General features: G+C 36.0%; 1 protein-coding gene and 1 long non-coding RNA gene across 3 annotated transcripts in view; one reads left to right on the top strand and one right to left on the bottom strand.

Annotated features, from left to right (window-relative positions):
* The first annotated feature begins 12,003 nt into the window (after window positions 1–12,003).
* On the top strand, window positions 12,004–20,767 carry LOC148755684 (uncharacterized). Its single transcript, XR_016018634.1, has 2 exons — window positions 12,004–16,084; window positions 17,719–20,767. It is a non-coding gene; the product is annotated as an uncharacterized LOC148755684 (long non-coding RNA).
* Window positions 18,592–27,851, bottom strand: part of FYB2 (FYN binding protein 2) — a 96,850-nt gene continuing 87,590 nt past the window's right edge. For both annotated transcript variants that reach the window (XM_019742549.3, XM_019742548.3), the window contains exons 16-20: window positions 25,057–25,140; window positions 22,453–22,543; window positions 19,198–19,354; window positions 19,060–19,093; window positions 18,592–18,730 (exon numbers count right to left, since the gene is read on the bottom strand). In XM_019742549.3, coding sequence (XP_019598108.3) covers window positions 18,709–18,730; window positions 19,060–19,093; window positions 19,198–19,354; window positions 22,453–22,543; window positions 25,057–25,140 — 388 coding nt within the window. In that variant the 3' untranslated portion in view covers window positions 18,592–18,708. The remainder of the gene's footprint in view (window positions 18,731–19,059; window positions 19,094–19,197; window positions 19,355–22,452; window positions 22,544–25,056; window positions 25,141–27,851) is intronic.

Consider the following 27,851-nt stretch of genomic DNA (forward strand, 5'->3'; position numbering starts at 1 on the left):
AGAAGTACTAAGAGACTACTGACTAATGCTTATGGCTGTGTGGATAATGAGTCAATATTACTGATTCTTACTTTCGAAACATGTAGTCAGTGAACATTTTCTAAGTACTTTTAAATAGGACACCATATTTAGATCTAATTCCTGTTATCCTTTAATGTAGGAAAAAACAACATTTCAAATTGAATTTGTAGGCATCTATTATAAGTTGTTTTGTTTTGATCAACAAACTTTTAAGAGACACTTTTGTAACCTTCAGTGTTTGCATTCCTTGATACTAGCCATCTCTAAAGAGAATCCAGGAGCCTAAATTAATCAGAAATGATAGTATTTCTATGTCAGAGAATTGACTATATGTAGTATAGACAATTCTGCATTTTCTGCAGGTATGTTTTCCATGACAGTTCATAATTCTGGGCTTGCTTTCTCTTATTCCCTAGCCAGTTTGTACTCAGGGAATACAAATGATTTTTAATATTAGATGATGAGATATAACTGAGAAAATAATCATAGACAGTTGTTACAGATGTTTTTGACTGTTTGGATTTATCTGTATGTAGTCTCTATTAAAATGCAGTATACTGAGTTAATAGGAGCACTGCACCTTCCATGTATAAAATACAGAAGTGTGGGTGGAGCATGTCTAATCCAGACACTGCATCTTTGTCTGTTCACTGGTTAATAATTTAAATCCTGCTAATGGTTGTGAAATCTCAGTATCTAAATGCTAGACATGTTCACAACTTTGTTTTTGTTTTAAAAGACCCCCACATTTTCAATCTGGCATTTCTTTACCTGGTCATCCTGTCACTCTGTCACTTTTTAACTAGGGAATATAATTTATTTTAGTAGTTCTCAGAGATTCTAGTTTATTAGAAATTCTGGATGAGGGATATGTGCAATCTGTTGGGTAAGTCACATCTTATGTCGGGGTTCATTTTTGTAATTTCTAACGTGGGAGGGATAAATTAAAAGACCTCTAAGATACCTTTGAGCTTTAAAGTTCTATCTTCTGATATGATTTATGTTAGTGTCCATTTTTAATGTATTGAGAGTTTTTATATTAGCATGAATGTTTTACGTATGTTTGGGGAGGCATTTTGAAAGTATATACTTGAATATTTTTCTTACTACAGCTGCCCTTTAAAATACAAATGGCAGAAGTCATCCAGAAAACCAAACATTTTAAAACATCATGTGTACTTGACATAAAGCAAAACATGGGTAATTTGAAGTGATGGATGTGTTCCATACATTTTTATTTTAGATTTTTTGACCCAGAGGCCCTCCATCTCTATTAACTTATTTAATACATTACAGTACCCTTGTGAGGTAACTATTCCAGATGAGGAAGCAGGACCAGAAAGCTCTTCGTAAAGATTAATGCCATGCAAATATTCAGCAATGATCACTGCTCTTATGCCACCTTCCTCTGGGGGAGAGCAGTCTGAATTACGGAACCGGCTGAGCAGTTGAGTAATAAAAACAAACACGGATGTATTTCTTTCACGTCTTAGAGTGACATGATGTAGTCTTAACTGAGTATTTCTTAGTTTAATGATTTGAAACAGTTGATTGTACTAGCTAGATGTAATGATCTGAAATGTTTATGATTAGCATATTGATTTTTATAAGTACTTCTATAGTTGAGGGTGCTTAAAAAATACTGAAGAAAACTTTTTAGGACATGATTTGTCCTTTAATTTTATTACATGGTTCTTACAGTACAATCTTTTTAGAAAGTAAAACCAGCTCCAGCCCCTATCCTAAGTTGTCATAGTTTTTGATTATTATCTGAATTAGGCTCATCTAAATATACAAGTTGAAAATTTTTTGTTTTATATATATATATGAGATGATAAAACACTATTTTCATAGAGTATATTTCTATTCATGAACTACCTAATTATTATCAGCTTGATAGAAATTCTCCCAAACCTTATAAAACTTTGAAATGTGATTTTTGTTTGATGAGCTTTAAAAATTATACAAATCTTATTTAAACAAGTTGCTGGCATGCTTACTAATCTTTCCCACATATAATTATGACGTATTTGGTGTCACTGAACAGTAATAGCAAAAAGAGGACAGGACCCAGAGTCTAGACTGGTTTGAGTTTTACTTAAACTTTTTCAGCCATAACCTGATAAGAATCAGGTTGATCTAGAAGTTACCAGACTGTGGGCCTGTATTAATTTTGTGAGCCAATGTTAATGTTTACTGCCAGCCTTGCATAGCAATGCCAGTTTGCAGCTATGACTGTGTATGTGACTTTTGGTAACTATTGTTTATATCTAAAGCAGTTTTGATTTTATGGAAGTAGCTCATGATTATTTGGACAAGCAGGGTAGATAAATTTCAGTTATGTTTAAAGTGCAATTAAGGAAATTCTAGAGCAGAGTGCTCTTTACAGGAAAAAAAATATTTGTATAATATTCTACCATGAAAACTTGTTTTGAGCATTCGTAAAATTTTGACAAGGTTCATATAGTGTGATACACTTGTTTTTGTTTGTTCAAATTTTGCTATTTTGTGTTGATGTAAAATTTCAAGGAAAAATAGTGTTCTAGCTGTGGAGAATTGCATAGTTAATTTTTTGCTGCTAATTTACACATACATTTTTCACAGCTAAAAGCCCCTTTTAAGTAAGTTTTATTACAAAGTCCATTTTTCTAGACAGATAAACATTTTCCTGAAATGGAAAAGAGAAACAGATCCATTGATCTAAAACCACAAAAATACCTTAATTGTGCCTTCTCCTTTAAATTATAGGAACAGTAATAATTAGTCGAAAACTTGTTTTAACTGTATTTTCTTTTGTTCTAATTCCTCTCATTTTTCCTTATATCTGCCCTCCACAGATGTTCACATGTTTGCTTTTTGCCTGTTTACGGGTTCCTTTGGCCAGACCTCACCCTATCATTAAGTTGTTCACTGGATGCAGATTTTAAAAATTTCTTTTGTGTTGCTTCACTTTTTAAGTCACCTTAGTAAAAGTTTGGCTGCCTTCTCATGTTTTTAAAAGGAATGCAGTGAATGGCAATCTTTATACTGTATTTCCCCAAAAATAAAACCTATGAGGAAAATCAGCTCTAATGCATCTTTTGGAGCAAAAATTAATATAAGACCTGGTATTGTATTATATGATATGATGTGATATGATATGATATGATATGATATGATATGATATGATATGATATGATATGATATACCTGGTCTTATATATGACTCGGTCTTATAATATATAAGACCCGGTCTTGTATTAATTTTTGCTCCAAAAGACACATTAGAACTGATGGTCCGGCTAGGTCTTATTTTTGGGGAAACACAGTAGTTCAATCTTTTAAAAAGTTTGTAAAGGAAAGAAAGAATGCAGAACAAAAGACAAAATATAATTTGAAATCTGAGTTTCAGTTTGGCTGCTGTGGCAGCCGCACGTCACATAACCTCATCTAGTTTTCTCACCTACAAAATGTGGATAATAACCTACCTCACAGATGTGTGTGAGAAACTGTTTGAAGGCCCTTGTTTAATTAAACACAGGGTTTATCATCCTCATATTTAATGTAAATCCTCCTTTTTTAAAGATATCTTTGATACTGATAGGACGAGTATATTGATTTTAGGAAGTCTTATGTGGTAAGAATATAGGTGTAAATGTTGAAGACCACAGTTTCACAAATCATGGTGTTCTTAAGTGACTAAAATTTCTTGAAAACACTGAATATTCAATTATCACATTTTTGTTTTGTGGCAACAAATATTCAGAACTTGTTAAATTGTTGGCTGAAGCTGCCTTAATGTACCAAAATACATTCTCTCATGACTGTTCACAAATCTGTGGTTGTACAATGTTTTGAGTGTTTAATGTAAAATTGTTATAGAACTGTAAACTGTTATCATAGGAATCTTAATATTGTTTTAGGAAGAATGCTTGTATGCTTTATCATGTATACTTAAATATCATATGGTGAATTCTGAATGCATCAAATAAAACTGAAAGTTGACAGCCATTAGGTTATGTCCATGACAATCATAAGAAAATGTAAGATTGGATAGTAATTATTCAAATTTTTTAAAGAAGATACTACTTTCAATTTTTTTAAAGCTCATGTTTGGAAAAGAAAAAAAATCCATAAGCTGATACACAAAATTATTCAAGTACTTGATGACTATCAAAAAAAATTTTTTTAACTGTTGAAATTGAGATCACTTTTTATAATTCGTTCTAGGAAGAAAAAGATAAAGACCAGGCTCCCAGTGCTACTGTGTTTCCATAACCATAGATTCAAATTCCAGTTTTGTTTGTTACGAATTTTTTGTGAGTGTTCAGTAATCAAGTGAGAAGGATGTGTCTTCCTGTGACTGTGTGGTAAAGATGTCGTCTTGTATTACACAGAATTTCATAGTTACAAGTTCACCCTAGTTAATATTTGCACTGTAGAAACTCATGGGTTACAAACATGAAAGAAAAAAGCAGCCTATCTGATTGCTTATAAGATTTTTTTCACAAAATCAAATTAAACTCTGGTTAATCTGAAAGCTATTTTTGTTTCTGCTCAGTCATTAAGCTAATATTCTGTACATCAGTTAATAGTTACAGAGAAAGCTTTTGTAGAAAAAGATTGCCTAAGATTCCTTGGAGATTTCACACCGTCTTTTTTTTCACACTTTTGCTTCTTTATTGTACATTGTAATTTTTAACGTTAACTATTGTATTAGTTTTCTATTGCTGCCATAAGAAATTATTATAAACTTATCACAATTTTTTTTTATTATTGAGCTAACTGGTTAATGACATAGTTTCAGGTGTATGAAATTATAATTCAGTATCTGTATACACTATAGCATTCACACCACCAAAAGTCTAGGTTCCATCCTTCACCATATATTTGACACCATTTACCAATTTCACCCTCATCCTACCCTCATACCCCTCTGGGTATAAATTTGTTTTCATTTTGTTTGTTCATTCATCTTTTTTTATATTCCACATATGAATGAAATTATGTGGTTTTTGTCCTTTTCTGTCTGACTTATTCCACTTTGCATAATACCCTAAGGATCCATCATGTTGTTGCAAATGGTAATATTTCATTTTTTGATAGCTGAGTAGTATTCCATTGTGTATGTGTACTGCCATTTCTTTATCCATTCATCCATCGATGGACACTTCCATATCTTGGCTCTTGTAAGTAATGCTGCAATGATCATAAGGATACATACATCTTTTCTCAGTGTTTTATATTCTTTGCGGTAAATACCTAGAAGAGGAATTGCTGGATCACATAGTACTACATTTTTTGAGGAAACCTCCATACTGTTTTCCATAGTGGCTGCACCAATTTACAGTCCCACCAACAGTGTACGAGGGGTCCCTTTTCGCCACATCCTTGCCAGCACTCATTTGTTGATTGATTTATGATAGCCATTCTAACAGAAGTGAGGTGATATCTCACTGTGGTTTTGATTTGCATTTCCCTGATAATTAGTGATGTTGAACATCTTTTCATGTGTCTGCTGGCCTTCTGTATGTTTTCCTTGGAAAAATGTCTGTTCAGATCTTCTGCTCACCTTTTAATCAGGTTGTTTCTCTTGTTGTTAAGTTGTATGAGTTCTTTATATATTTTGGATATTAACCCCATATTAGAAATATCATTTGCAAATATCTTTCCCCATTCAAGTTGTTACCGTTTTGTTTTGTGGATGGTTTCTTTTGCTGTGTAGAATAATTTTATTTTGATATAATCCCACTTGTTTGTCTTTGTTTCTCTTGCCTTTGGAGTCATATTCACAAATCACTACTAAGACTGATGTCCAGAAGCTTAGTGCCTATGTTTTCTTCTATGTATTTTATTGTTTCAGGTCTTATATTCTAGTGTTTAATCTACTTTAAGTTAATTTTTGTATGTGGCGTAAGATAGTGGTCAGCTTTTTTTTTTTTTTTCCGCATGTATCTGTCCAGTTTTCCCAACACTATTTATTGAAAAGATTTTCCTTTATCCATTGTATATGTTTGGCTCCTTCGTCATCAATTAGTTGTCCATATATGTGTGGGTTTATTTCTTGACTCTCAATTCTGTTCTGTTGGTCTATGTTTCTGTTTTTGCGCAAATACCTGATTGTTTTGATCACTATAGCTTTATAGTATAGTTTAAAATTGGGGCATGTGGTACCTCCAGCTTTCTTCTTTTTCTCAGGATTATTTTGAGTACTCATGTTTTTTTGAAGTTCCTTACAAATTTTAGGGTTTTTTTTTTGTTCTATTTCTATGAAAAATGCCATTGGAATTTTGAGAGGGATTGCAGTGAACCTGTAGATTGCTTTAGGTAATATGGACATTTTAACAGTGTTAATTCTTCCAATCCATGAACATGGAATATCTTTCCATTTCTTTGTATCTTCAGTTTCTTTCAACAGTCTTGTAGTTTTCAGTGTGCAGGTCTTTCACCTCCTTTGTTAGTTTAGTCCTGGGTATTTTTTTCTTTTTGTTGCAATTGAAATGGGATTGTATTCTTCATTTTTCTTTCTGATAGTTGATTGTTAGTATATAGAAATGCAGATTTTTATACATTCATTTTGTATTCTACAACTTTACTGTATTCATTTATTCTAATGTTTTGGTGGAGTTGTTAGGGTTTTCTATATATAAAAACATGTCATCGGCAAATAGTGACAGTTTTTTTCCTTTCCAATTTAGATGGCTTTTATTTCTTCCCAGTTGCTCTCACTAGGACTTGCAGTACTATGTTGAATGAAAGTGATGAAAGTCGACATCCTTATCTTGTTGCTGATCTTACAGGAAAAGTTTTCAGTTTTTCAGTGTTGAGTATGATGTTAGCTGTAGGTTTGTTATATATGACCTTTATTATGTTGAGGTACTTTTGTACCCATTTTTTGAGAGTTTTTTTTAAAATCACAAGTCGATATTGTGTTTGTCAAATGCTTTTTCTGCATCTATTGAGATGATCATGTGATTTTTATCCTACATTTTCTTAATATGATGTATCATGTTGATTGATTTGTGGATGTTGAACCATCCTTGCATCTCTGGAATGAATCACACTCGGTTGTGGGATAAAACAATGCCTTATAATGTATTTGATTCACTAATATTTTTTCTTTTTGTTTTATTAGTTTCAGGTATGCAAAACAGCACAGTGATTAGACATTTATATACCTCACAAAGTGATAACCCCAATAAGTCTGTTACCCTTCTGACATAGTACCAAGTTATTAACATATTGACTATAGTGCCTATGCTGTACTATATATCCCCATGACTATTTTAATTATACTTGACATTCAATGTATTAGTTTCAGGTGTATAGTATAGTGGTTAGACATTTATATAATATATGAAGTGATCCCCCAATAAGTCTAGTATCCATCTGACACTATACATAGTTTTTACAATATTATTGACTATATTCACCATACTGTTTTTACACTCCTGTGACTATTTTGTAACTATAAAAAAAGTACTTTACTTTTTTTATTTTTTATGTAAAAATTTTAATGTACAATTAGGTTTATGATACAGATTTTCCCACCACTTTTTCATTATTTTTTCTTTATATCATACTTTTTAAAAAGGTTTTTTATTAAAATATAGATGCAGGAACAACGTGCTGTACACCTGAAGTTGAAGTAGAAAGATATTGTATGTCAATACACATATATATGTATATATGTATGGTCATGGGAGGTGGAGTACAGCATAAGGAAGAGAGTCAATGGTACTGTAACAGTTATATAAGATGTCAGAGGGGTTGTAGCTTGAGGGGGGGTTATCACTTTGTGAGGGGTGTAAATGTCTATTATGTTGCTTTGTACACCTGAAACTAATAAAAAATAAAATATAGCTAACATACAGTATTTTATTAGTTTCAGGTATACACCATATTCAGTATTTATATACCTAAGAGGTGATCATTGTGATAAGTCCAACAACCATCTGACACCACACTATCACAATATTATTGACTATATTCCCTATGCTGTACATTACATCCCCATGACTTGTTTTACATCTGGAAATTTGGACCTCTTATTCCCCTTCACCTTTTCTCCCCCTTTTTAATTTTTCCATTACAGCTGACGTTCAGTATGATTTTATATTCATTTCAGGTGTACAGCATAGTAGTTAGACATTTGTATAATTTAAGAAATGATCCCCCTGACTAGTACTCACCTGGCACTATACATAGTTATTACCATAATATTGACCATATTCCCTATGATTTATATTATATCCCTATGACTATTTTGTAAGTATCAGTTTGTACTTCTTAATCCCTTCACCTTTTTCACCCTGCCCCCCAACCCTTTCCTATCAATCACCCCAACAAATCTAGTACCAATATGATACCGTACCTAGTTATTATAATATTGACTATATTCCTTATGCCCTACATCCTCTTCATTACTGTGTAACAACCAATTTGTACTTCTTAATCCCTTCCCTTTTTTTAACTCACCCTGAGGCCCCCTCCCATGTGACAACCATCAATATACGTTTGTTTTGTTTGTTTATTCTTAGTTTCCACGTATAAGTGAAATCACATTGCATCTGTTTTTGTCTTACACTACACTTAGCACAGTACCCTTCAGGTCCATCCATGCTCCTGCAGATGGCAAGAACCCATTCTCTTCCGTGGCTGAGCAATATTCCATTGTACATATGTACCACCTCCTCTCTATCCATTTTTCCATTGAGAGACACCCAAGCTGCCTCCACATCTTGGCCACTGTAAACAATGCTGCGATGAACACATGGATGTGCATGTTCCCTCAAAGTAGCTTTTGTGTTTTTTTGGATAAATACCCTGAAGTGGGATTACTGGGTCCTTTGTCTCTTGTTATAGCCTCTGTCTTAAAGTCTATTTTGTCTGGTGTAAGTATTGCTACGCCAGCTTTTTTTGTTGATTTTCTTATCCATTTTTATGAAATACCTTCTTCCATCCCTTCACTTTCTGTCTGTGTATGTTTTCAATCTGAAATGATTCTCTTGTAGGCAGCATATGTGAGGGGTTTTCTTATCCATTCAGCCTTCCTGTGTCTTTTGATTAGAGCATTTAATCCATTTACATTGCAAGTAATTGTTGATAGATATGTAGCTATTGCCATTTTATTATTCATAGTTTTGATCTTTTTTTCCCACATCTTAAAGAAGTCCCTCTAACATTTCTTGTAATACTGGTTTGGTGGTAATGAATTCCTTTTGCTTTTTCTTGTCTGGGAAACTTTATTTGTCCTTCAATTATAAACGGTAGCTTTGCTAGGTAAAGTAATCTTGGTTGTAGGTCCTTGCTTACACATTGAATATTTTGTGCCAATCCCTTATGGCCTGCAAAGTTTCTGTTGAGAAATCAGCTGACAATTTTATAAGTTAGTAGTTGCATTTCTCTTGCTGCTTTTAGGATTCTCTCTTTGTCTTTAATCTTTACCATTCTAATTATAATGTGTCTTGGTGTGGGCCTGTATGGGTTTATCATGTTTGGGACTCTCTGCTCTTCCTGGACTTGTATGTCTATTTCCTTTGCCAGGTCAGGAAAGTTTTTTCAGTCATTATTTCTTCAAATGTGTTCTCAATCCCTTGCTTTCTTTCATCTCCTTCTGGTACCCCTATGATGTGAATGTTGTTACTCTTGATGTTGTCCCAGTGATCTCTTAACCTTCCCTCATTTTTCTGGATTCTTTTTTCTTTTTGCTGTTCCAACTGGGTGTTTTTTACTACCTCATCTTCCAAATTGCTGATTCAATCCTCTGCTTCATCCAGTCTTCTGGTGATTCCTTCTAGTGCATTCTTCATTTCAGTGTTCATATTCTTCACTTCTGACTGGTTCTTTTTTATGATTTCTATGTTCTGTCTATCAAAGTTCTCACTAAGTTCCCTGAGCATCCTTATAACAATTGTTTTGAACTCTGTCTCTGGTAGATTGCTTGCCTCCATTTTGTTCAGTTCTTTTTCTGGAGTTTTGTTCTTTCATTTGGGATGTATTTCTCATTTTGTTTCCTCATTTTGGCTGCCTCTCTATATTAGGTAGCTCTGCTATGTCTCCCATTCTTAACCGGTGGACTTATATAGTAGGTGCCCTGTGGGGCCCTGGCACAGTCTTTCTGGTCATGTGCTCCATGCCCTGGATGCTCCAGGAATGTCCCTTGTGTGGGTTGTGTGTGCCCGCCTGTTATATCTGAGCATTGATTGCTATTGGCATGTCAGTGGGTGGGATTGACCCTCAGGCTGATTGGCTGTGGGGTTTGGCCACATCCAAAGTTTACAGGCTGCTGTGCAATGGCCTTACCCCACTGAGAGGTATTCATTCCAGTGAGCTCTGGTGCCTGTTGAGACCCTTTTGGGTATGCTGTTTGTGGGGTTTATTTGGACAGCGCTGTGCTGTAGTCTGAGCGAGTCTCCAAGTATGTTGGTTCTAGGGCCTCTTGAGAGGGTCTCTGGTGCAAGCACAGGTCACCCACTGCCTATGACCAGCCAGAGACTACTTGGTAGGAGCTACAAAGCAATCCACAGTTATTCGCTGCGTTTGCTAACCATGGAAGCACGTGGGAGAGGTCATGCTGTGAACTGAGGATGTCTGCCACCAGTATGGGGCCTGGTATAGCTCTGCTAAATGCCAGGACACCCTGAGGCCTGCTGCCACTTTCCAGTCCCTTAAGGTTCAGCCACTGATAAAGCCTCATGCAGTACACAGTTTGGGTGAGGAAGGGTCTTAGGGAGTCACTAGAGTGGGAAGGGTGTGGTCAACAGGTTAATGTAGACTCTGGTTTGGTGTCTGTGCTGAGCCTGGAGCTACTCAGTAAAAGTCTCAGAGCACACTGAGACCAGTTGCTGCCCCACTGGGGCTCATGGACTCATAGTTTTCTAACAAAGAGTGCAATTGGACGGGGCTGGCTACTCACAGAAAAAGTACCTCTGGCGCTGTATGAGTCCCAGCTGAGTCAGCAGGGTGGAGCAGTGGAGCTCACCAGGCCAATCAGATTCTTATTCAACCTGTGGGGGAGGGCTCAACACAGGAAAGATGGCGCCTGCCTGCCGGCTGCACGGGAGAAGGACCCCAGGAAAAATGCTAACTGTCCTCCAGCCCTCGCTATGAAGTCACACACCTCAGTCTGCCCTCCATAAGTCTCCCAATACCCTCCTACTCCCGCCATGTTACTGTCCCTCTGATGGATCCCAAGGTGAGTACCTACGAGTGAGAGAGTCTGTTCACGGGCCATTTAAGAGGACTTTTGGGTTTCCTGCAGCCTTGTGTCCCACCCGGATAGTCAGAATCCCCACTGTTTTTCACAGCAAGATGTTGGGGCTCCTCTTCCCAGCACTAGCACTCCGGGCTGGGGTGACTAGTTTGTGGCTGAAGTCCCTCACTCCTCTGGGGGGGAACCTCCATGGCCAAGATATCCCTCCCGGTTCTCAACCACCACCTGGCAGTTTGGGGCTAGCCTGTTTTGCATCTCTACCCCTCCTACTAGTCTCAACATGGCTTCTTTATATCTGTAGTTATAAAATGTCTGTTCAGCTAGACTTCAGATGATTCTCCTGGTTGTAATTTTAATGTGTTCATGGAAGGAAGCAGGCACAGTGTTTATCTACTTTCCCATCTTGGATCTCCTCCCAATTTGTACTTCTCAATCCTTTTACCTTTCTCTCCCAGCCCCTCAACTCCCCTCCCATCTAATAACCATTAGTTTGTTCTCTGTATCTATGAGTCTGTTTCTGTTTTGTTTGTTTGTTTATTTTGTTCTTTAGATTGCCCTAGAAGTGAGATCTTATGGTATTTGTCTTTCTCAGTCTGACTTATTTCACTTAGCATAATACCTCCTAGGTTCATCCATGTTGTCACAAATAGGCGTAGTAAGATTTTATTTTTTTATTACAAGTAATATTTCATTGTGTATATATATATATATATATATATATATATATATATATATATATATATATATATATACACATTGTGTATATATATATACACAATGAAATATTACTTGATATATATCACATTTTTTTATCCAATCATCTCTATTGCTGGGCATTTTGGCTGTTTCCATATCTTGGGTATTATAAATAGCACTGCAGTGAACATAAGGGTGCATATATATTTTCCAATTAGTGTCTTGGATTTCTTTTGATAAATACCGAGGAATAGAATTGCTGGGTCATAAGGTAGTTCTATTTTTAATTTTTTTAGGAACTTCCATACTGTTTTCCACAGTGGTTGCACCAATTTGCAACCCTACCAATAGTGCACAAAGTTCCATTTTTCTCCACATCCTAACCACCACCTGTTGTTTTTTGATTTATTAATGATGGCCCATTCTGACAGGTGTGAGGTGATATCTTATTGTGGTTTTTATTTGCATTTCTGTGATGATGAGTGACATTGAGCATCTTTTCATATGTGTATTGGCTATCTGTATCTCCTTTTTGAAGAAATGCCTATTCGGGTCCTCTGTCCATTTGTTAATTGGATTGTTTGTTTTTTTGGTTTTCAGTTGTATGAGTTTTGTTTATAAATTATGGATATTAATCCCTTATCAGATGTATTATTGCAGAATATCTTCTCCATTCAGTCAGATGTCATTTCATTTGTTGCTGGTTTCCATTGCTGTGCAAAAACGTTTTAGTTTCATGTATTCCTATTTGTTTATTTTTTCTGTTGTTTCCCTTGCCCAAGGAAGTATATCAGTAAAAACATTACTAACGGTAATGTCTGAGAATTTACTACCTAAGAGTTTTATGGTTTCTGGTGTTATATTTAAGTCTTTAATCCATTTTGAGTTTATTCTTGTATGTGGAGTAAGAAGGTGGTCCAGTTTCATTTTTTTTTCATGTATTTGTCTAGTTTTCCCAGCAACATTTATTGAATAGACTGTCTCTACCCCAAAGTATATTCATGCTTCCTTTGTCATAGGTTAAATGACCATATAGGCATGGATTTATTTCTGGGCCCTCTATTCTCTTCCATTGACCTATGTATCTGTTTTTATGCCAGCACCATGCTCTTTTGATTACTATGGCTTTATAGTGTAGTTTGATTATCAGGTAGTGTGATACTTCCAGCTCTATTCTTTTTTCTCAAGATTGTTGTGGCTTTTCGGGGTCTTTTGAAGTTCCATATCAATTTTAGGATTATTTGTTCTAGTCCTGTGAAAAATGCCACTGGTATTTTGATAGGGATTGCACTGAATCTATAGATTGCTTTGGGTAGTGTGGACATTAACTCTAGTCCTCCTACACATAAGCATGCTATGCGCTTCCATTTATTTGTGTCTTCTTTAATCTTTCTCTTCAATGTGTTATAATATTTTGAGTACAGGTCTTTTACTTCCTTGGTTATATTTATTCCTAGGATTATTTTGGATGCGATTGTAAATGGGATTGTTTTATTAATTTCTCTTTCTGATAGTTCATTATTGGTGTATAAAAATACAACTGATTTCTGAATATTAATTTTGTATCCTGTTACTTTACTAAATTCATTTATTGGTTCTAATAGTTTTTTGGTGGATTCTTTACGTTTTTCTATATATAGTATCATGTCTTCTGCAAATAATGACAGTTTTACTTCTTCCTTTCTCATTTGGATCCCTTTTATTTTTCTTGTCTGATTACTGTGACTAGAACTTCCAGTACTATGTTGAATAAAAGTGGTGAAAGCAGGCCCCTTGTTTCTGATTTTTTTTTAATGACAGTTTTACTTCTTCCTTTCTCATTTGGATCCCTTTTATTTTTCTTGTCTGATTACTGTGACTAGAACTTCCAGTACTATGTTGAATAAAAGTGGTGAAAGCAGGCCCCTTGTTTCTGATTTTAAGGAGAATGTTTTAGCTTTTCCCCACTGAGTATGATGTTAGCTGTGGGTTTGTCATATATGGCCTTTATTATGTTGAGATATGTTCCCTCTATTCCCTATTTGATGAGAGTTTTTATCATAAATGGATGCTGGAGTTTGTCAAACACTTTGTTTGCATCTATTGATATGATCATACGATTTTTATTTTTCATTTTGTTTATGTGGTATGTCAAGTTAATTGATTTGTGGCTATGAACCAGCCCTGCATCCCATGAATAAATCCCACTTGATCATGGTGTGTGACCTTTTTAATGCATTGCTGGATTCAATTTGCTAATATTTTGTTGAGAATTTTTGCATTTTGATTTTTACAATTCAGCAGGTTGATAATTAAAGGTCTTTATTTCCCCAATCGGTGGTGCTTTAGTGTCAGTTTTGGTTTTCTCTGTCCTGTGTATTACTTGTGTCTTCCTGATCTCTGGTGCCCCACTACTGTTGGCATCTTTGTAATGTGTGTGTGGGCTATTCCCATGGTATGAGAGTTGCTGCCTGGGTGACCAGGGTGGTGGGTGCTCTGTTGTGTCCAGGTTTCCTGGGTCTTGGGTGACCACTCCCATGGCAGGGGGAGGTGGCAGATGTGGGCCTACCATACTGCTCCCTGGTTCCCTATGTCTGCTTGCACTGTTGTGCTGTGGCTTGGATACTGAAGACGTGTCTCCTCTGCTGCTCCCAGGCTCTCCGGTGGTATGAGCACCACCACAGTCCCTGGGAGGGAGCTGGATTCTTCGGTATTGATGCTGCTGATGCCCCTCTTACCTTCTGCCAGGCTGTGGTGTGGGGGCCTCCTTACCCCAACTCCTCTACCACTACCATCTTTGCTGAAGATGTGGGCTCACTGTGACAGCTAGAGAGCCAGGGCAGGAGGTTCTCTATCCCTGTCCTTCCCCCCATTCTGCATCCCAGTACTCCCCCTTTCAGATGTACCAATGTGTGGCTTTTTCAGGTGCTCCAGTGTGCTGAGCAGAGGAACCTTTGCTGGGTTATAAATATCCTACTAGTCGTAGATGGAAGGGGATATCCAAAAGGGTTGTCTCACTCTGCCATGATTCTGACTTCACTCCAACAGCACAGATCTATTATCTGACAGTTCTATAATGCAGAAGTTCAGTGGGCTTAGCTGGCGTTTCTGTTTCAAGTCACAGAAGGCTGAAAATGGAAGTGTCGGTAAGGCTGGGCTCTAGGGGAGAATCTGTGTCAAGCCTCGTTCAAGTTGTTGGCAGTTAGTTCCATGCTGCTGTGGGACTGAGGTTCCGGTTACTTTCTGGCTCTGGGCTAGGGGTCATTTGCAGCTTTTAGAGGCCATTACCATTCTCTGGCCCATGGAGCCCTCCATCTTCAAAGCCAGGAGCAGGCGGCTCATGCTTCAAATGTCTCCTGTCTCTTCTTCCACTACATCTCTGACTAGCTGACTGACTCTTCTGCCCTCCTCTTTTGAGTTTAAAGGCTTATGCAATAGGGCTCATCGGGGTAATCTCCCTATTTAAGGTCAACTGGTTAGCAACCTTAATTTTATCTGTGAAGTCACATATCATATTTCCAGGTACAACACCAGGGCATGATGGTCACAAAGGCCGAAATTCTGCTTACCACAGCCATAGAACAGGAAGGGAAAGACCTAGAAGACCTCAGGCTAATGATAGAATTTTATACTAATGGCTACTAAGAATAGAGAACAAGTGACACGGATGAGATCCTGTGTACAACTAACTGATAATGGTAAACTTCCATATTTATATTCCTAAAAGCAACTTTTTGAAAAACATTTTACTCTAGTCGTCATTAACAACACATCAAAGTTGAGATATAAGTAAAGATTTCAATTTGCTTTATCCAAACTTTAAAGAGAAGAAATTTGTTTTTATTAGTGAAAACGTTTTCCCTTTATTTCCTAAATTGCATGATTAATGGAGGCTTATTGTAGGAAATTTGAAAAGTATAGGAAATTTGAAGAAGCTGAAAAAAAAAATCATCCTAACTTTGTTACCCAGAAACAACCACTTCTTAAGAAATTTGTTATTATATATTCTTTATTCTTTTTTTTTTTTTTCTCTTCCTGTTCTTCCCCCCAGAATCTGTGTTTTAAAAATTCTGAAGATGTGCAGGAGAGGGCCTGGTCAAGAGAATATTATGGCATCTTGGGAGACCCAGTGTTTCACAGAGGTACTCAAAAGGAGGAAGGAGAGGTTTTGTTAGTGCACATTCACAGGTTGCTGGTGAGTTGACCTATAAATGAATTTGTGTGGGCCACCGTTAGTAACAAGTACCTTTATATGTTTTTATCTGCCAGAATGTTATCTTTACTGATATCTTTCCATGAAAACTTAGAAGTAAAATGGAGACTCAGTCTTTACATTGAAACTTGATGCTAGATTACGGTTTCTAGGAGACAGATGACATCACTGAAGTCTTAGTTATAATGTTTACATTAAAGAATCTTGCAGGTGTACAGTGTGAGAATGTAGTTTCAATGCTGTGATGTAAAGAATGGAAGAAATGTGGCTGACAGTGAAATAGAAACAATCACGCTGACTATGGATAGAATTGATAGAAGCAATGTTTTTCCTAAAAATATATTCCATATCAATAAATAGTAATTAGGTACTACATTATATTAAATCAAATGGCTTGTACTTTAAAAACAGAAAAATATTCACTTTTAAAATTCTATTAAATATATCTATGTAAAATTAATTATTACATCCCAGCCATTTTTTTGAAGTCTTAATATTTGAATTTCAAAACATTTCTTTCAACATCTTCCAACTTCAGAAAAGACCAGGTACTAAAATAACGACACATATACAGTATTGTGTATTAAGGATTTTAGGACACTTTTATTTATATTATTACATTATAGCCCAACAACAACCCCATGACGTAGACAAGATGACGCCCTGTTTTACTGATGAGGAAATTGAGTCTCAGAGCTGAGTCATGGAATTAGAACAAGAGCCCATGTCATGAGATACAAAGTGTATGGGACAAGTCTATCTCTAAGTTCAAATTTAGTCCCACTGTCACTATAGGATTAAAAATACTTCAGGTTTTGGTGAGGTGGCAAGAGTAATATATGGTTTCTGATTCTCTTTTGTACCGGGTTATTGCATGGAAGGTCTTTGCTCAAAAATAGCCCTACACTCCCCCTCACTTACCTCCTTGCCCCTAGGCCATACTTAGCCTCATCTTCTACAGTAAGGCCCACTGTGACAGGTCTGTCCTTAGAGTGTAGGAGAGGACAGCAGTTACCTGACTGCCCTGCCTCTCACTGAGCAGGTACATTTAATTTAGGGGGATCCAAGCAGAAATGTATTCCCAATTTTGGTACCATCCTTAATCTCCCCAAAAAGAAATCTCAGAGTCATGCCCTAATTCTCTCTCACCTCTAATCAGTCACCAAGACATTGTTTCCTTATCTTTGTAGTATCTCCAGTGGGGCTCCTGTACTGTGTATTTTTATTGCTGCTGTCTTAAATTAAGATCTAATGTTCTTTTGCCTAGAATATTGCAAAAACAAGTGGTCTCTCCTCTCTCTAATCTATCACCCATACTGCTGTGATTGTTTTTTCTCTCTAACCATCTGACATTGCCTTCCTAATGAAGACCTTTGAATGGTTCCCGCTTTCTAGAGGAAAATGGCCAAGTGAACTTTCACATTCTAGCCCCAAATTACCCCATTCCAGCTCTTGCCATTTCTCACCAGACACAGCAAGGATTCTACATCTCTGTGTCTTGGCTAGCAAATATACATCAGTGTTCCCTTATCTGTAAAACCTGAGTCTTCTAGGCATTTTATTCATATCTACATATTTTCCTCTCTAAACTCTATGAATATTTTTGATTCTTCTAGAATAAGCTTCACCTTTATTGGCAAGTGCCATTTGGAACATGAAAATGAAGATAAAAGAACATAGGAGGTTACAGTATAAGGGATGAGACCATGGAATAAATCCAACCATGCCCTTGAAGGCCAGACTCACCGTGCTTAACAGGCAGTGTACAGCGCTTGAAACATAGAATGTTGTTAACAGTTCAGCTTTTTAAATTTTTCTTTACTTTCATAGAAGTAGAAATACATGTGAATTCTATTATCTGAATACGTGTTCAGGCAGAGACAAAATAATAACTATTTTCCTCGTTTTGGACATTTTAAACTGATACAGCGTATGCATTATTTAAATTTTGTTAAATGTACAAAGGCACTTCTTAAAATGATGTTGGGTGAATTTAGGAATAAATTACTTTTCAGCATACTATTCCCAAAAGAAACCAATTATAAGCAGCATTTTGAGTCTGATTTTGATTTTGTGATAAAGCAGAACACTTATACCTTGATTTTTTAAAAAACTGAGCTGTAATTATTTCATATTTTAAGATTATACTTTAAATTTGAGTATTTAAAAGACCTTGGTTACACTAATTATTTCTGAGAATTAAAATACACCCAATTCCAATGTACATCTTTTAGAAATTATAAACACTTATATACTAATATTAGAAGCAAACTAACCATCTGTACAACTAACTGAGTGCCATAAGGCATGATGTCTAACTTTGGATATGGCTCATTAAACAAGTGTTCAAATGCTAACACAGTTTCACATTCTTTTGAGCCAGCAGTGAAATAGATACTGAAATAGACATTGAAAGATAACTGTTTAAGAGTAAAACCATCTAAATGTGGAGGATTTGTTTTTGTTTTCTCTCCTAAGTTCCTAATGCAAGTTTCCACAGATTCCACTATCTCATTTTGACATGTAAACTGAAACTGACAGGAGGTAGGAGTGAGATCTTAGAACTAGTTTTCACTTGTGCATTCACACATTTGATGTTGATCTTCCTAAGGCGACCAACCTTGATGCCTGAGAAAAAAGAAAAATATACTTTGAGATATAGGCCAGTTGAATAGTGAGTAGGAGATTTCTGGGAAATTTCCTACCCAGTTTAATATTTTTATGCTTCTTTAAAGTGTTTATAAATACGCTCTGTAGAGAAGTTTGATAGCATACTCAGGAGACAATAATAAAGTCTCTTCCCAAGTAACCCTTATAGAATAAAGCAGTGCATATCTAATTTTCAAAAATTTTCCCGAATTTAAATAATTCAGTAGTCTTTCCTTGAGACTCATGTATATAGCAATATGTTAAATATTTAGAATTCATGATTTGAGGTATAAAATCAAACCACTTACTTGAAATTTAGATGATCAATTAGCACATATCCATCTATAGAAACAAAAGTCACAGTTACTAATCTGAAAGTTATAGAGATAATGCTTTGAGATTTTTTAAAACAGTGAAATTTTATGGACGGTAAGTCAATAACTTACATTCGCCTTTAGAATTGCGACATATCAACAGATTTTCTTCAGTGGTATCAATGACTTCCAGTTCTTCTCCAGGAGTTATTGGCAAATCGAATATTCCAGTTCTTGAGTTACTGGAACATGCCACCGCTGTGTTGATGACAGTAATCTCTTTGTCATACTGAAATGAGAAATGACTACTAATCAGACTATGCATAGGTTTTATATTTTCATGATAACAACATTAATGGAGGGCATAATATAGTAACCTCAATATATACTCAAGGTGCTAGATATTAATTAAATAACATCTAAGGGAACAGAAAATAATAGCAAGATATTCAGTGAAAGGAAAGTAATTTAAGGAAACAATAGTAAAATGCCACCATCTTCTATTTATTTGGTATGATCATATTTTCAAAGTGTTTTCACACCCATTATTGTACTAGAATGAATTCTGGTGACTGAAAAGGCTATAACATGGACATAAATTAAGTGCTGTGGACAGTGTGTTAACTGTTTCAGTAATAAAATTACCACCAAACCCAGGAAAAGAGAAGTTAAAAAAAGAGGGAAAGAGGAAAACCTCTTTGTGTAGTGCTTTAGAGTTTACAATATTCTTACGTACCTAGTATTTCTAGATGATACTCTCTACCCTTTCTCTCTGGGTGGGCTTATATATTCTTATATGTAGCTATAGCACACATATTTTAAAGTATGGTTTGGGGGCAATTCCCACTCTCCTTTTGTGGTCAAAGACAGGCATTTGTGAAAAACTGATGATAAGTTCAATTTCTGACCTCACGGGAGTTTTTTCTTTGCGATAAACTAGCTGGCCTATATACATCTAGAGATACATCAACTTCTAATGAACTGAAATCTGTTGACTGGAAAAAAATAGTTCCAGAACATATAGCTCATATTTACGGATGTCTGCTTCATCAAATTAGGGTGGCCAAACATTTCCTTTTGCTCAGGACGGTCTCTTCGTTATAGCTAATGTCTCTATTTACAAACATTTATTATTATGATTAGGTATGCCTCCTTCCACTCTCAGAAGTGTCCTGAATTTGGATGATAAATTATAAGATCCCCTCATATCAAGTGGGATCTGATCCACAAGACAGATTTTTCCTTGGCCTCACCAAATAATAGCTTCTTAACTGATTTCTTACCCTTTCCAGGCCATTCATTGTTCACTGTGAATACACAGTAATTTCTTAGAATGCAAATCAGATTAGGTCACCTTCCTTTTTATAAAGTTCTAAAAAGTCTTCGTTGCTTTCAGGATAAGATCCACATTTCTTAGTTTGACATTCAAGGTCCTTTGCATACCGCCATTCCCCCCAACCCCATTTCTGTCCTTTTATTGAAGCCACATCAAGCCATATGATAATGTTGAATATACCATGTCCCTTTCATATTTCCATGCCATTGCTCATGCTGTTTTCTCAGCTTGAAGTACACTTTTTTTCTCTTAACCACCTTGCACAAACACTTTTACAACTGCCATGTATAATTTACTGTTTTAATTGTACTTCGTATATACTCCTATTATAACGTTTAATAAACATTTTGTCTTATGAAATGAAAATGGAAGACAGTTTTATTCATCACCTCCGATGCCTGGCACAAATGTACCCAATATGCTGTGATTTGAGCTGGGTAAAAGTTATGGCATACTTCTTCTCATGGCATATCAAGGAAACCTACCACAGATAATAAGGAAAAATGGAATCATACACATATGAGGAATGGAATGTCTATCCCATATGAGACGAGACAGTCCAAATAAAGTGGGGGGAGAAAAAGCACTAGATGGAATGTAGGGGTCTTTTCAATAAGTAATTGTTACACTGTTGTTTCTCAACTAGTTAAATAACATCACAGTTGGCAGCCGATAATTTCATAGTACAATTTAGTAGTAACCCTAATCAGCTTTGGTCCAAACTGGAGTTATTAGTGATTATGAAGGATTTGTGTCTATTCCTATTTTAGTTTAGTCTAAAAACTAGTTTTGGATGTTTACAAAGTATTAGGTGGTCCTGTTCTGCTCTGCACATGGATATGAGGAGAGATGGGTAACCTTTGTCCTCTGTGAGCTCAGTTTCATTGATGACAGTGTAATTCCAACAATGTTAATGTTTTGTGATAAGCTAGAGGTTTGCTTGGGTGTACAGAAGAAGAGGAATTTCTTTAACTGGCAAGTTTGGGTAAATCTTGGAGAGATGATGCCTCGACTTGGTGTTGATAAATAAACGAGAGCTAGCCAGGTGGAGAAAAGCAGCAAGGCATAGGTGGCATTTGGAACAGACCAAGTAAATGCCTCGAGGAAGGAAATAGCAGGACATGGATAGAGGTGGAAGTTCATCCAAGGGACAAAACTAGGAGCAGTTTGTCGCCAAAGCACAAGGTGCAAGGTTTAGAATGGCAGAAATAAAATCAGAAAGACAAGCAAAGGTCATGACATGAAGAGCTGTATGCCATGTGAAGAAGCCTAAACTTTATCCATTTGGCAATGGGGACCTTTTGAAAGATTTTAGGCAGAGTAGTGACTTGGACAAATTTTAGGAGCAGGATGCACACGCTCTCTGTCACAATCCAGTGTCTGGCACGTGGGAGGTGTGCAATATGTTTCTTAAATTAATAAATTCTTATTCTGACAGTATATGAAATCAAAAGGGAGGATCATTGGATTCCGACTAAATCATTCATTTTCACTGTAATTATGCAAAAAGTGCTCCATGGACTCTCAATGAGAGGATAAGAAGTCAAGGAGCTTCAGCTGCTGCTTCATTCATTCAATTATTGTTTAATTTGTTTCATGATTCATTTGTTCACTGAACATTATGTGACCAGTTTTATATGGGGAGCTGGGAAGCAAACTTGAGACAAAATCTCTCTTTCAAAAGGGACTCAAGTTTAGTTCCAAATGTGCAAGCTCTCACACATACTGTAATACAACTGAGCCGTGTTTTAACAGATATGTGTATAATAGATTTTTTAATGGGTGCTGACAGAGTAACTGCCCGGAGGAGTTAGTGAAGAGTGGGTAACATTTGAATAGAGCAACTGAGGAGTTTTTCCAAGCAGAGGAAATAACATATACAAAAGGCATGATAATACAGAAATGTAACAGGAATAAAAATACCAGCTTTTTAGTCAAAGATGATGTCTTAATCCCAGAGAGACAGAGATGAAACACATTTTGAGACTCTTTAAAAACAGAAGTTTTCAGTCTTTAACATTGTTGACCATTACCTTCAGAGCAGAACATACCTCAAATCTTTCTCTAAAAAGTTTTTCTCTTTCCATTCTCTTCTTTTCCAAGTTTTGCTTCTTGTTTCTGAAGAAATTTCTTGGAGATAAACTGGCAAGAAAAATGCAGGTAGGGTTAAATGTACTATAATAAAACTTCAAGTTTCCAAATCTATAAAGTCATTCTATTTCAGGATAAATTCGGGTATAATTTTTTTGTGTGTGTATGATTTTATATAAATTTTGTTATGCACACACACATTTCCAATAGAGCAGATTGTCCAAACAACCTTAACAGAGTAAGTAAAACCAACTGTTTTCCCCTACTATTAAAAAAATTTTTTTTTGACAGCAAGATAATAACTTGGAATAACATCTAATTGCTTAAACAATTTAAGTTAAACAAACTTTGTGATCAAATTTAGAAGTATAATTAACTTAAAGACAAAATTTAAGGAAATACATAAATTGTCCCATTTGCTCTCAGATTATTTAATGGAACACCACAAGAGTAAGTAAATGGCTTATATTTTGTGGTTTTCCAAGTTTTCAAACCTAATTGGGGAATCAAAAATTCCTGTGCATCAATCAAAGAACTGCCTGGCATACTGAATGATCATGAAGGATAGAATTAAGACAGTAAAGCAAGATGCCACAAAATACATGCAAAAATTTCAGGACATACAATTGGACAACCCTATAGCAGAGGCTGATTATGCTTTTATTTCTCCCTTTTCCTCCCTCCTGTTCTTCTGTGAGGGTTGGTGCTGCAGTTTAGTAGTTTTATGCATCGATAGAGGGAAACAAGTCAAACAAGTCCTGTCATTTTCATTCAGGAGTGTCACTTGTATCTATTTCATTCTGTTCAAGATTACAGCTACCGCCATATTTCAGGCGATGACCATTTGCTTGAAGTACCATCTTCCTCTTGCCTTTCCTCCTGTGAATCCACCTGCATACTACCTGCAGTCATCTTTCTAAAATTTAATTGGTCGTGTTACTCTCTTGCTTTGAAACCTTTTAATCTCTCTCTACTGGCTGTAAGGTAGTCATATTCCTTAGCATGGTACACAGGGCATTTTATAATCTGGCCACAATCTATCTTTCCAACTGCCCTTTCCCATCTACACACAAAGTTGGCACGGAACATCTTACAAGGTGGGCTGTCATATCCATGCCCGTATACCCATCATGCCCTTCCCCAATCTCTGAAAACTTACAATCTTTGATTAATAAAGGGATAATAAAAGGATTGAACTAATATAGAAAAAATCTTTTATTTATGAGAGAATTAGTTATGGTAGAAACCAAAAGGGAACTGAGAGCACATGGAAATTGATACATCAATCCACAGGAGTAACGACAGCCTCAATATACTGCATTTTCAAATTTACTCAGTTGAGAATTAAATTATTATATATCAGTTTAGTGTAAGAAATAAAAAAGCTCTTGAAAACTGTTTCCTAGAAAGACTTATGTGTAGTCATTAAAATACTAAAAATTTTTTTTTGTGTGTGGGGGATGAGCAGTAAGAAACCTTATTATTTCCTCTCTTGGAATTCTGGGGCGCCATGCTATGCAAAAGCATGAAGTTTAGGGTGGGAAGTGCTTTTCTAGTCTGTGAATACATCTTTCCAACTTGGGAAAAATAAATCACATCAAGTCTATACCCAAAGAAGATAAACTGAAGGGAAGGGTCATCATCCTGTGTCATCCTCTGAGTTTAAATATGGTATATAGACTGATACCTTATTTTTTGGGGGGGTGTCCCTGTAGGACTTTTCTAGACAGGTTTCCCAGAGCAGACAGACCACACAGTGTTCCCAGCTCAATGACTAAACAAGGATTTCCCAAAGATCTCGGTTAAATGGTGTCCCTCAGATCCTGCCCCATCTCCTACCGTGTTTCCCTGACAATAAGACCTAACTGGAAAATAAACCCTAGCATGGTTTTTCAGGATGACATCCCCTGAACATAAGCCCTAATGCGTCTTTTGGAGCAAAAATTAGTATAAGACCTGGTCTTATTTTCGGGGAAACACGGTAGTAACTGAGGTGAAGACTGGCGCACTGACACCTAGTAACCATCAGAGACAATAAAAAGTCACCTCCCCCAACAGCCCACTGGGAACTTAAATCCCATGACCGATAAAACATTCTTGATAAAACATTCTTTTGTAATTCTAACACTAAGGTAGTCATAACTAGAATCATATTGTATTTTAGGGAAATCTGTCTTAATTACTATATGATCCCAGTCTCATCTCAAAGTTTCATTTAAGTTCAAATGGTATTAAGGTCTGTCTTATAGGGGAAAAGTCCTTACAGCCTGAAAAAAGACTGGAAGCTTTTCATTGTTTGGTAAGACCTGGCTTGAAATCTTTCCTTGCTCCCTAGCCACCAAAAGCAGGGATGATGAGGAGGAAAATAAATGTCTGTGGTTCCTTACATTTTCATATTCTTTGTCTCTTCTTATCCTCTCAACTGTATTTTAATTTAGGTGTTACCATTCTCATTTTGTAGATGAGGAACCTGAAAATCAAATTTACTGACTTGCCCAAGGTTACAGAGCTAGTAAGAGGCATAAATTGCAACAGATAAACTATAGTTACACCTATAGACTTACCTTTCTGATTCTTCACCTTTTTTCTCTTGTTTTCCCTTTGGTATTAAAAACTTGGGCTTCCAAGGTTTTACTTTATCTTCATCTCTGAGGAGAACAATATTTTTGAGCAAGTAAGTTAAGATTGAACTAAAACACTTATGGCACCATCAGTACTTTCTGGACAATTATGTTTTACAAAAAATTATTAAAAGTCATCTAGAAGTATAATATTTTGATAATGTAGGGCAAGGCCAGATAGCAAATATTTTAGGCTTTGCCATATCATCTCTATGGTAACCACTCAACTCTGTTATTGTAACCGGATTTACAAAAACAAGTGGCAGCTATATTTGGCCCACAGGCCAGTTTTCTGACCCCTGATCTGGAGTGATCCAAATTTGAAATCAGAAGCAAAAGACCAATCTGCTTATAACCACACTTCCTCTCTTTTCTGAGCCTCAGTTTCTTTTGCCTCTAAAATGTGAAAAATAATATTAACCTTCACCCTGAGAGAAAACTAATCCAACTAATGTTTGGTATTAGTAGAAAATGATTCAGGAAGGGAAGAGGGTATTATAGAAAGAAATAGTGCTTTTTTTTGAGCACCTATATGTCAAGTCTTATGTCGGGCATTTTAATATGCTAACTCATTTGCTTTTCACAGTAAGCATTACAGCCATCCTTTAAAGTAGTCATTCATAAAGCTTTACAAAGGAGGAAAGAGATGATCAGTGAACCATCATGGTCACAGAAATACTGGCTTTCACCCAGATGCATTTGACTCTAAAGTCTTTGGTCATACCTGCTGTTGCAAAACGTGCTTTTTACCTGGTATGACAGGGTTACCAATATGTCCATCATTGGTATGAGCAAAACAGGATCCTACTCTATCAGCCACCTGTCTGTCTCTGGGGTCTGCACGTGTGAACTTCAGTAACTCTTCAGCGAGTCAATTATAACCACAAGGATATTACGTCACAGGAATTTTTGAGATTTTCAGAGACATTATGTCATCATTCCTTCAGATTATATTCACAAGCATGCAGCTGCGCTGGACCAGCACTGAAGATGCAGCTTAAGGAAGGTTTTTAAGAAGCCTTCCAGGACTTTTAAGGGATCTCCAATTCCTCTCTTTTGTCAACATCTAGTGCCGTGGAGTAGCTGACATGCAGCTCAGCAAGGACTTCTTTTCTGACTGTCCAATGGTCACTCGTTTTCTCTCTCCACTTTAGGTTCCCAGAAGATGGGATCCAGACATATATTCCAATGTGGCCGATGAACTCAGCACAGTGCTGGGCACACAGCAAGTGTTCAGAGAGAATTTGTGCACAGACATACTATTTGGAGGGAGCTACAACTGTGAGGGCAGGAAATGGGCAAACTGAATGCCTACTTAGACATTTATTTTCTTTACTGATTCCAAAGCAATATATTCTGAGATTTTTAAAAAATTGGAAGAAGTGGAAAAGAGATGAAATAAACATAATCTGACCTTCCAAAGACATATGATTTTCCTTCTAAGCATTTTCGAAGCCCTTTTAAAAATTGAATTGAGATCATATCATCCATGCAATTTTGCATTCTGCTATTTTTCAGTGGTCAGATTGCAAGCACTTCTCCATGTCACTGGAAACTATTCAGTATATATTTAGCATATATTTAAATCGTTCTATTGAATACTATAACATTCTTAGCAAATTATTGGATATTTGGATGGTTTATAAAAAGGAGACTTTTTATAAATAACCCTAGACATTTCTGTGCATATATTTTTTCTTTCTGTTTCCCTTATTTTTTCCACTAGAGCTGGTTGCTTTGAAGTGAAATTACTGAGTTAAGAAAAGGGTCTGGGCATTCTAGATACATATTGACACATTATTCTCTCAGAAAGAGCATACCAATTTATACCCACACTAGCCAAGCGAACATTATGCTCAACTCTTTGTGTCTTTGTCAACTGATTTTAGCTTTTCTAGTGATCTAGTTACACATGGAACATTGACAAAAATTAACCATATTCTAGGCATAAATCATGTCTCACAATATGTCAAGGTATTAACAACTACTTTCTCAATGTACTAATATCAACTACTTTTTCATCAACTACATTGTATAACTACAATGTACTAATATCAACTACAATGACACTGGGATAGATTAGAGAGCATGGAAACAGATCTTCAGCTATACGGAAACTTGGTATGACAAAGACAGTGTTGTAAATCAATGGGGAAAATAAAGACTATTTAATTAACTGTGCTAGGACATTTGTTGCTCTGGAAGAAAATGTAGGTAGATCTTTGCTTCACTTATATACCAAAATCAGTTTCAGCAAGCTCTAAGGTTTAAGTGTAAAAGGCAAAACTAACTGTTTTAGAAGAAAAGGGGAGAATATATGACCTTGGGATAAAGATTTCTTTAAAAGATAAAGCAATAGGGTAAATTGATAAATTCAAATACAGTAAAATTAAGAACTTTTATTCATCTGAAGACTGGAAAGGTAGTTGAAAAGGCAAGCTACAAAATGGGAGGAGATATTTGCAATGCATATAACAAAAGAAAGGCATCTAGAATGCATAAAAATACTCCTATCTATAAATGAGTAAGAAAAAGACCAATAACCCAATAGAAAAACAGGCAAAAGATATCAACAGGACTTTTGCAGAAGGAGAGACATGAATGGTGAATAAGCATATTTAAAGGGACTCAACACTGTTAGTAATGAATGTAATACAAATTAATACCCCATGAGACAGTGTTTTATACCCACTAAATTGGCAAAAATTAAGAATTCTTTCTGTGCTAAGTGTTTGTGA

Source organism: Rhinolophus sinicus, chromosome 14 (assembly GCF_057876585.1).
Source record: "Rhinolophus sinicus isolate RSI-liver-muscle chromosome 14, RSI-T2T, whole genome shotgun sequence".
NCBI classification, from domain to species: domain Eukaryota; kingdom Metazoa; phylum Chordata; class Mammalia; order Chiroptera; family Rhinolophidae; genus Rhinolophus; species Rhinolophus sinicus.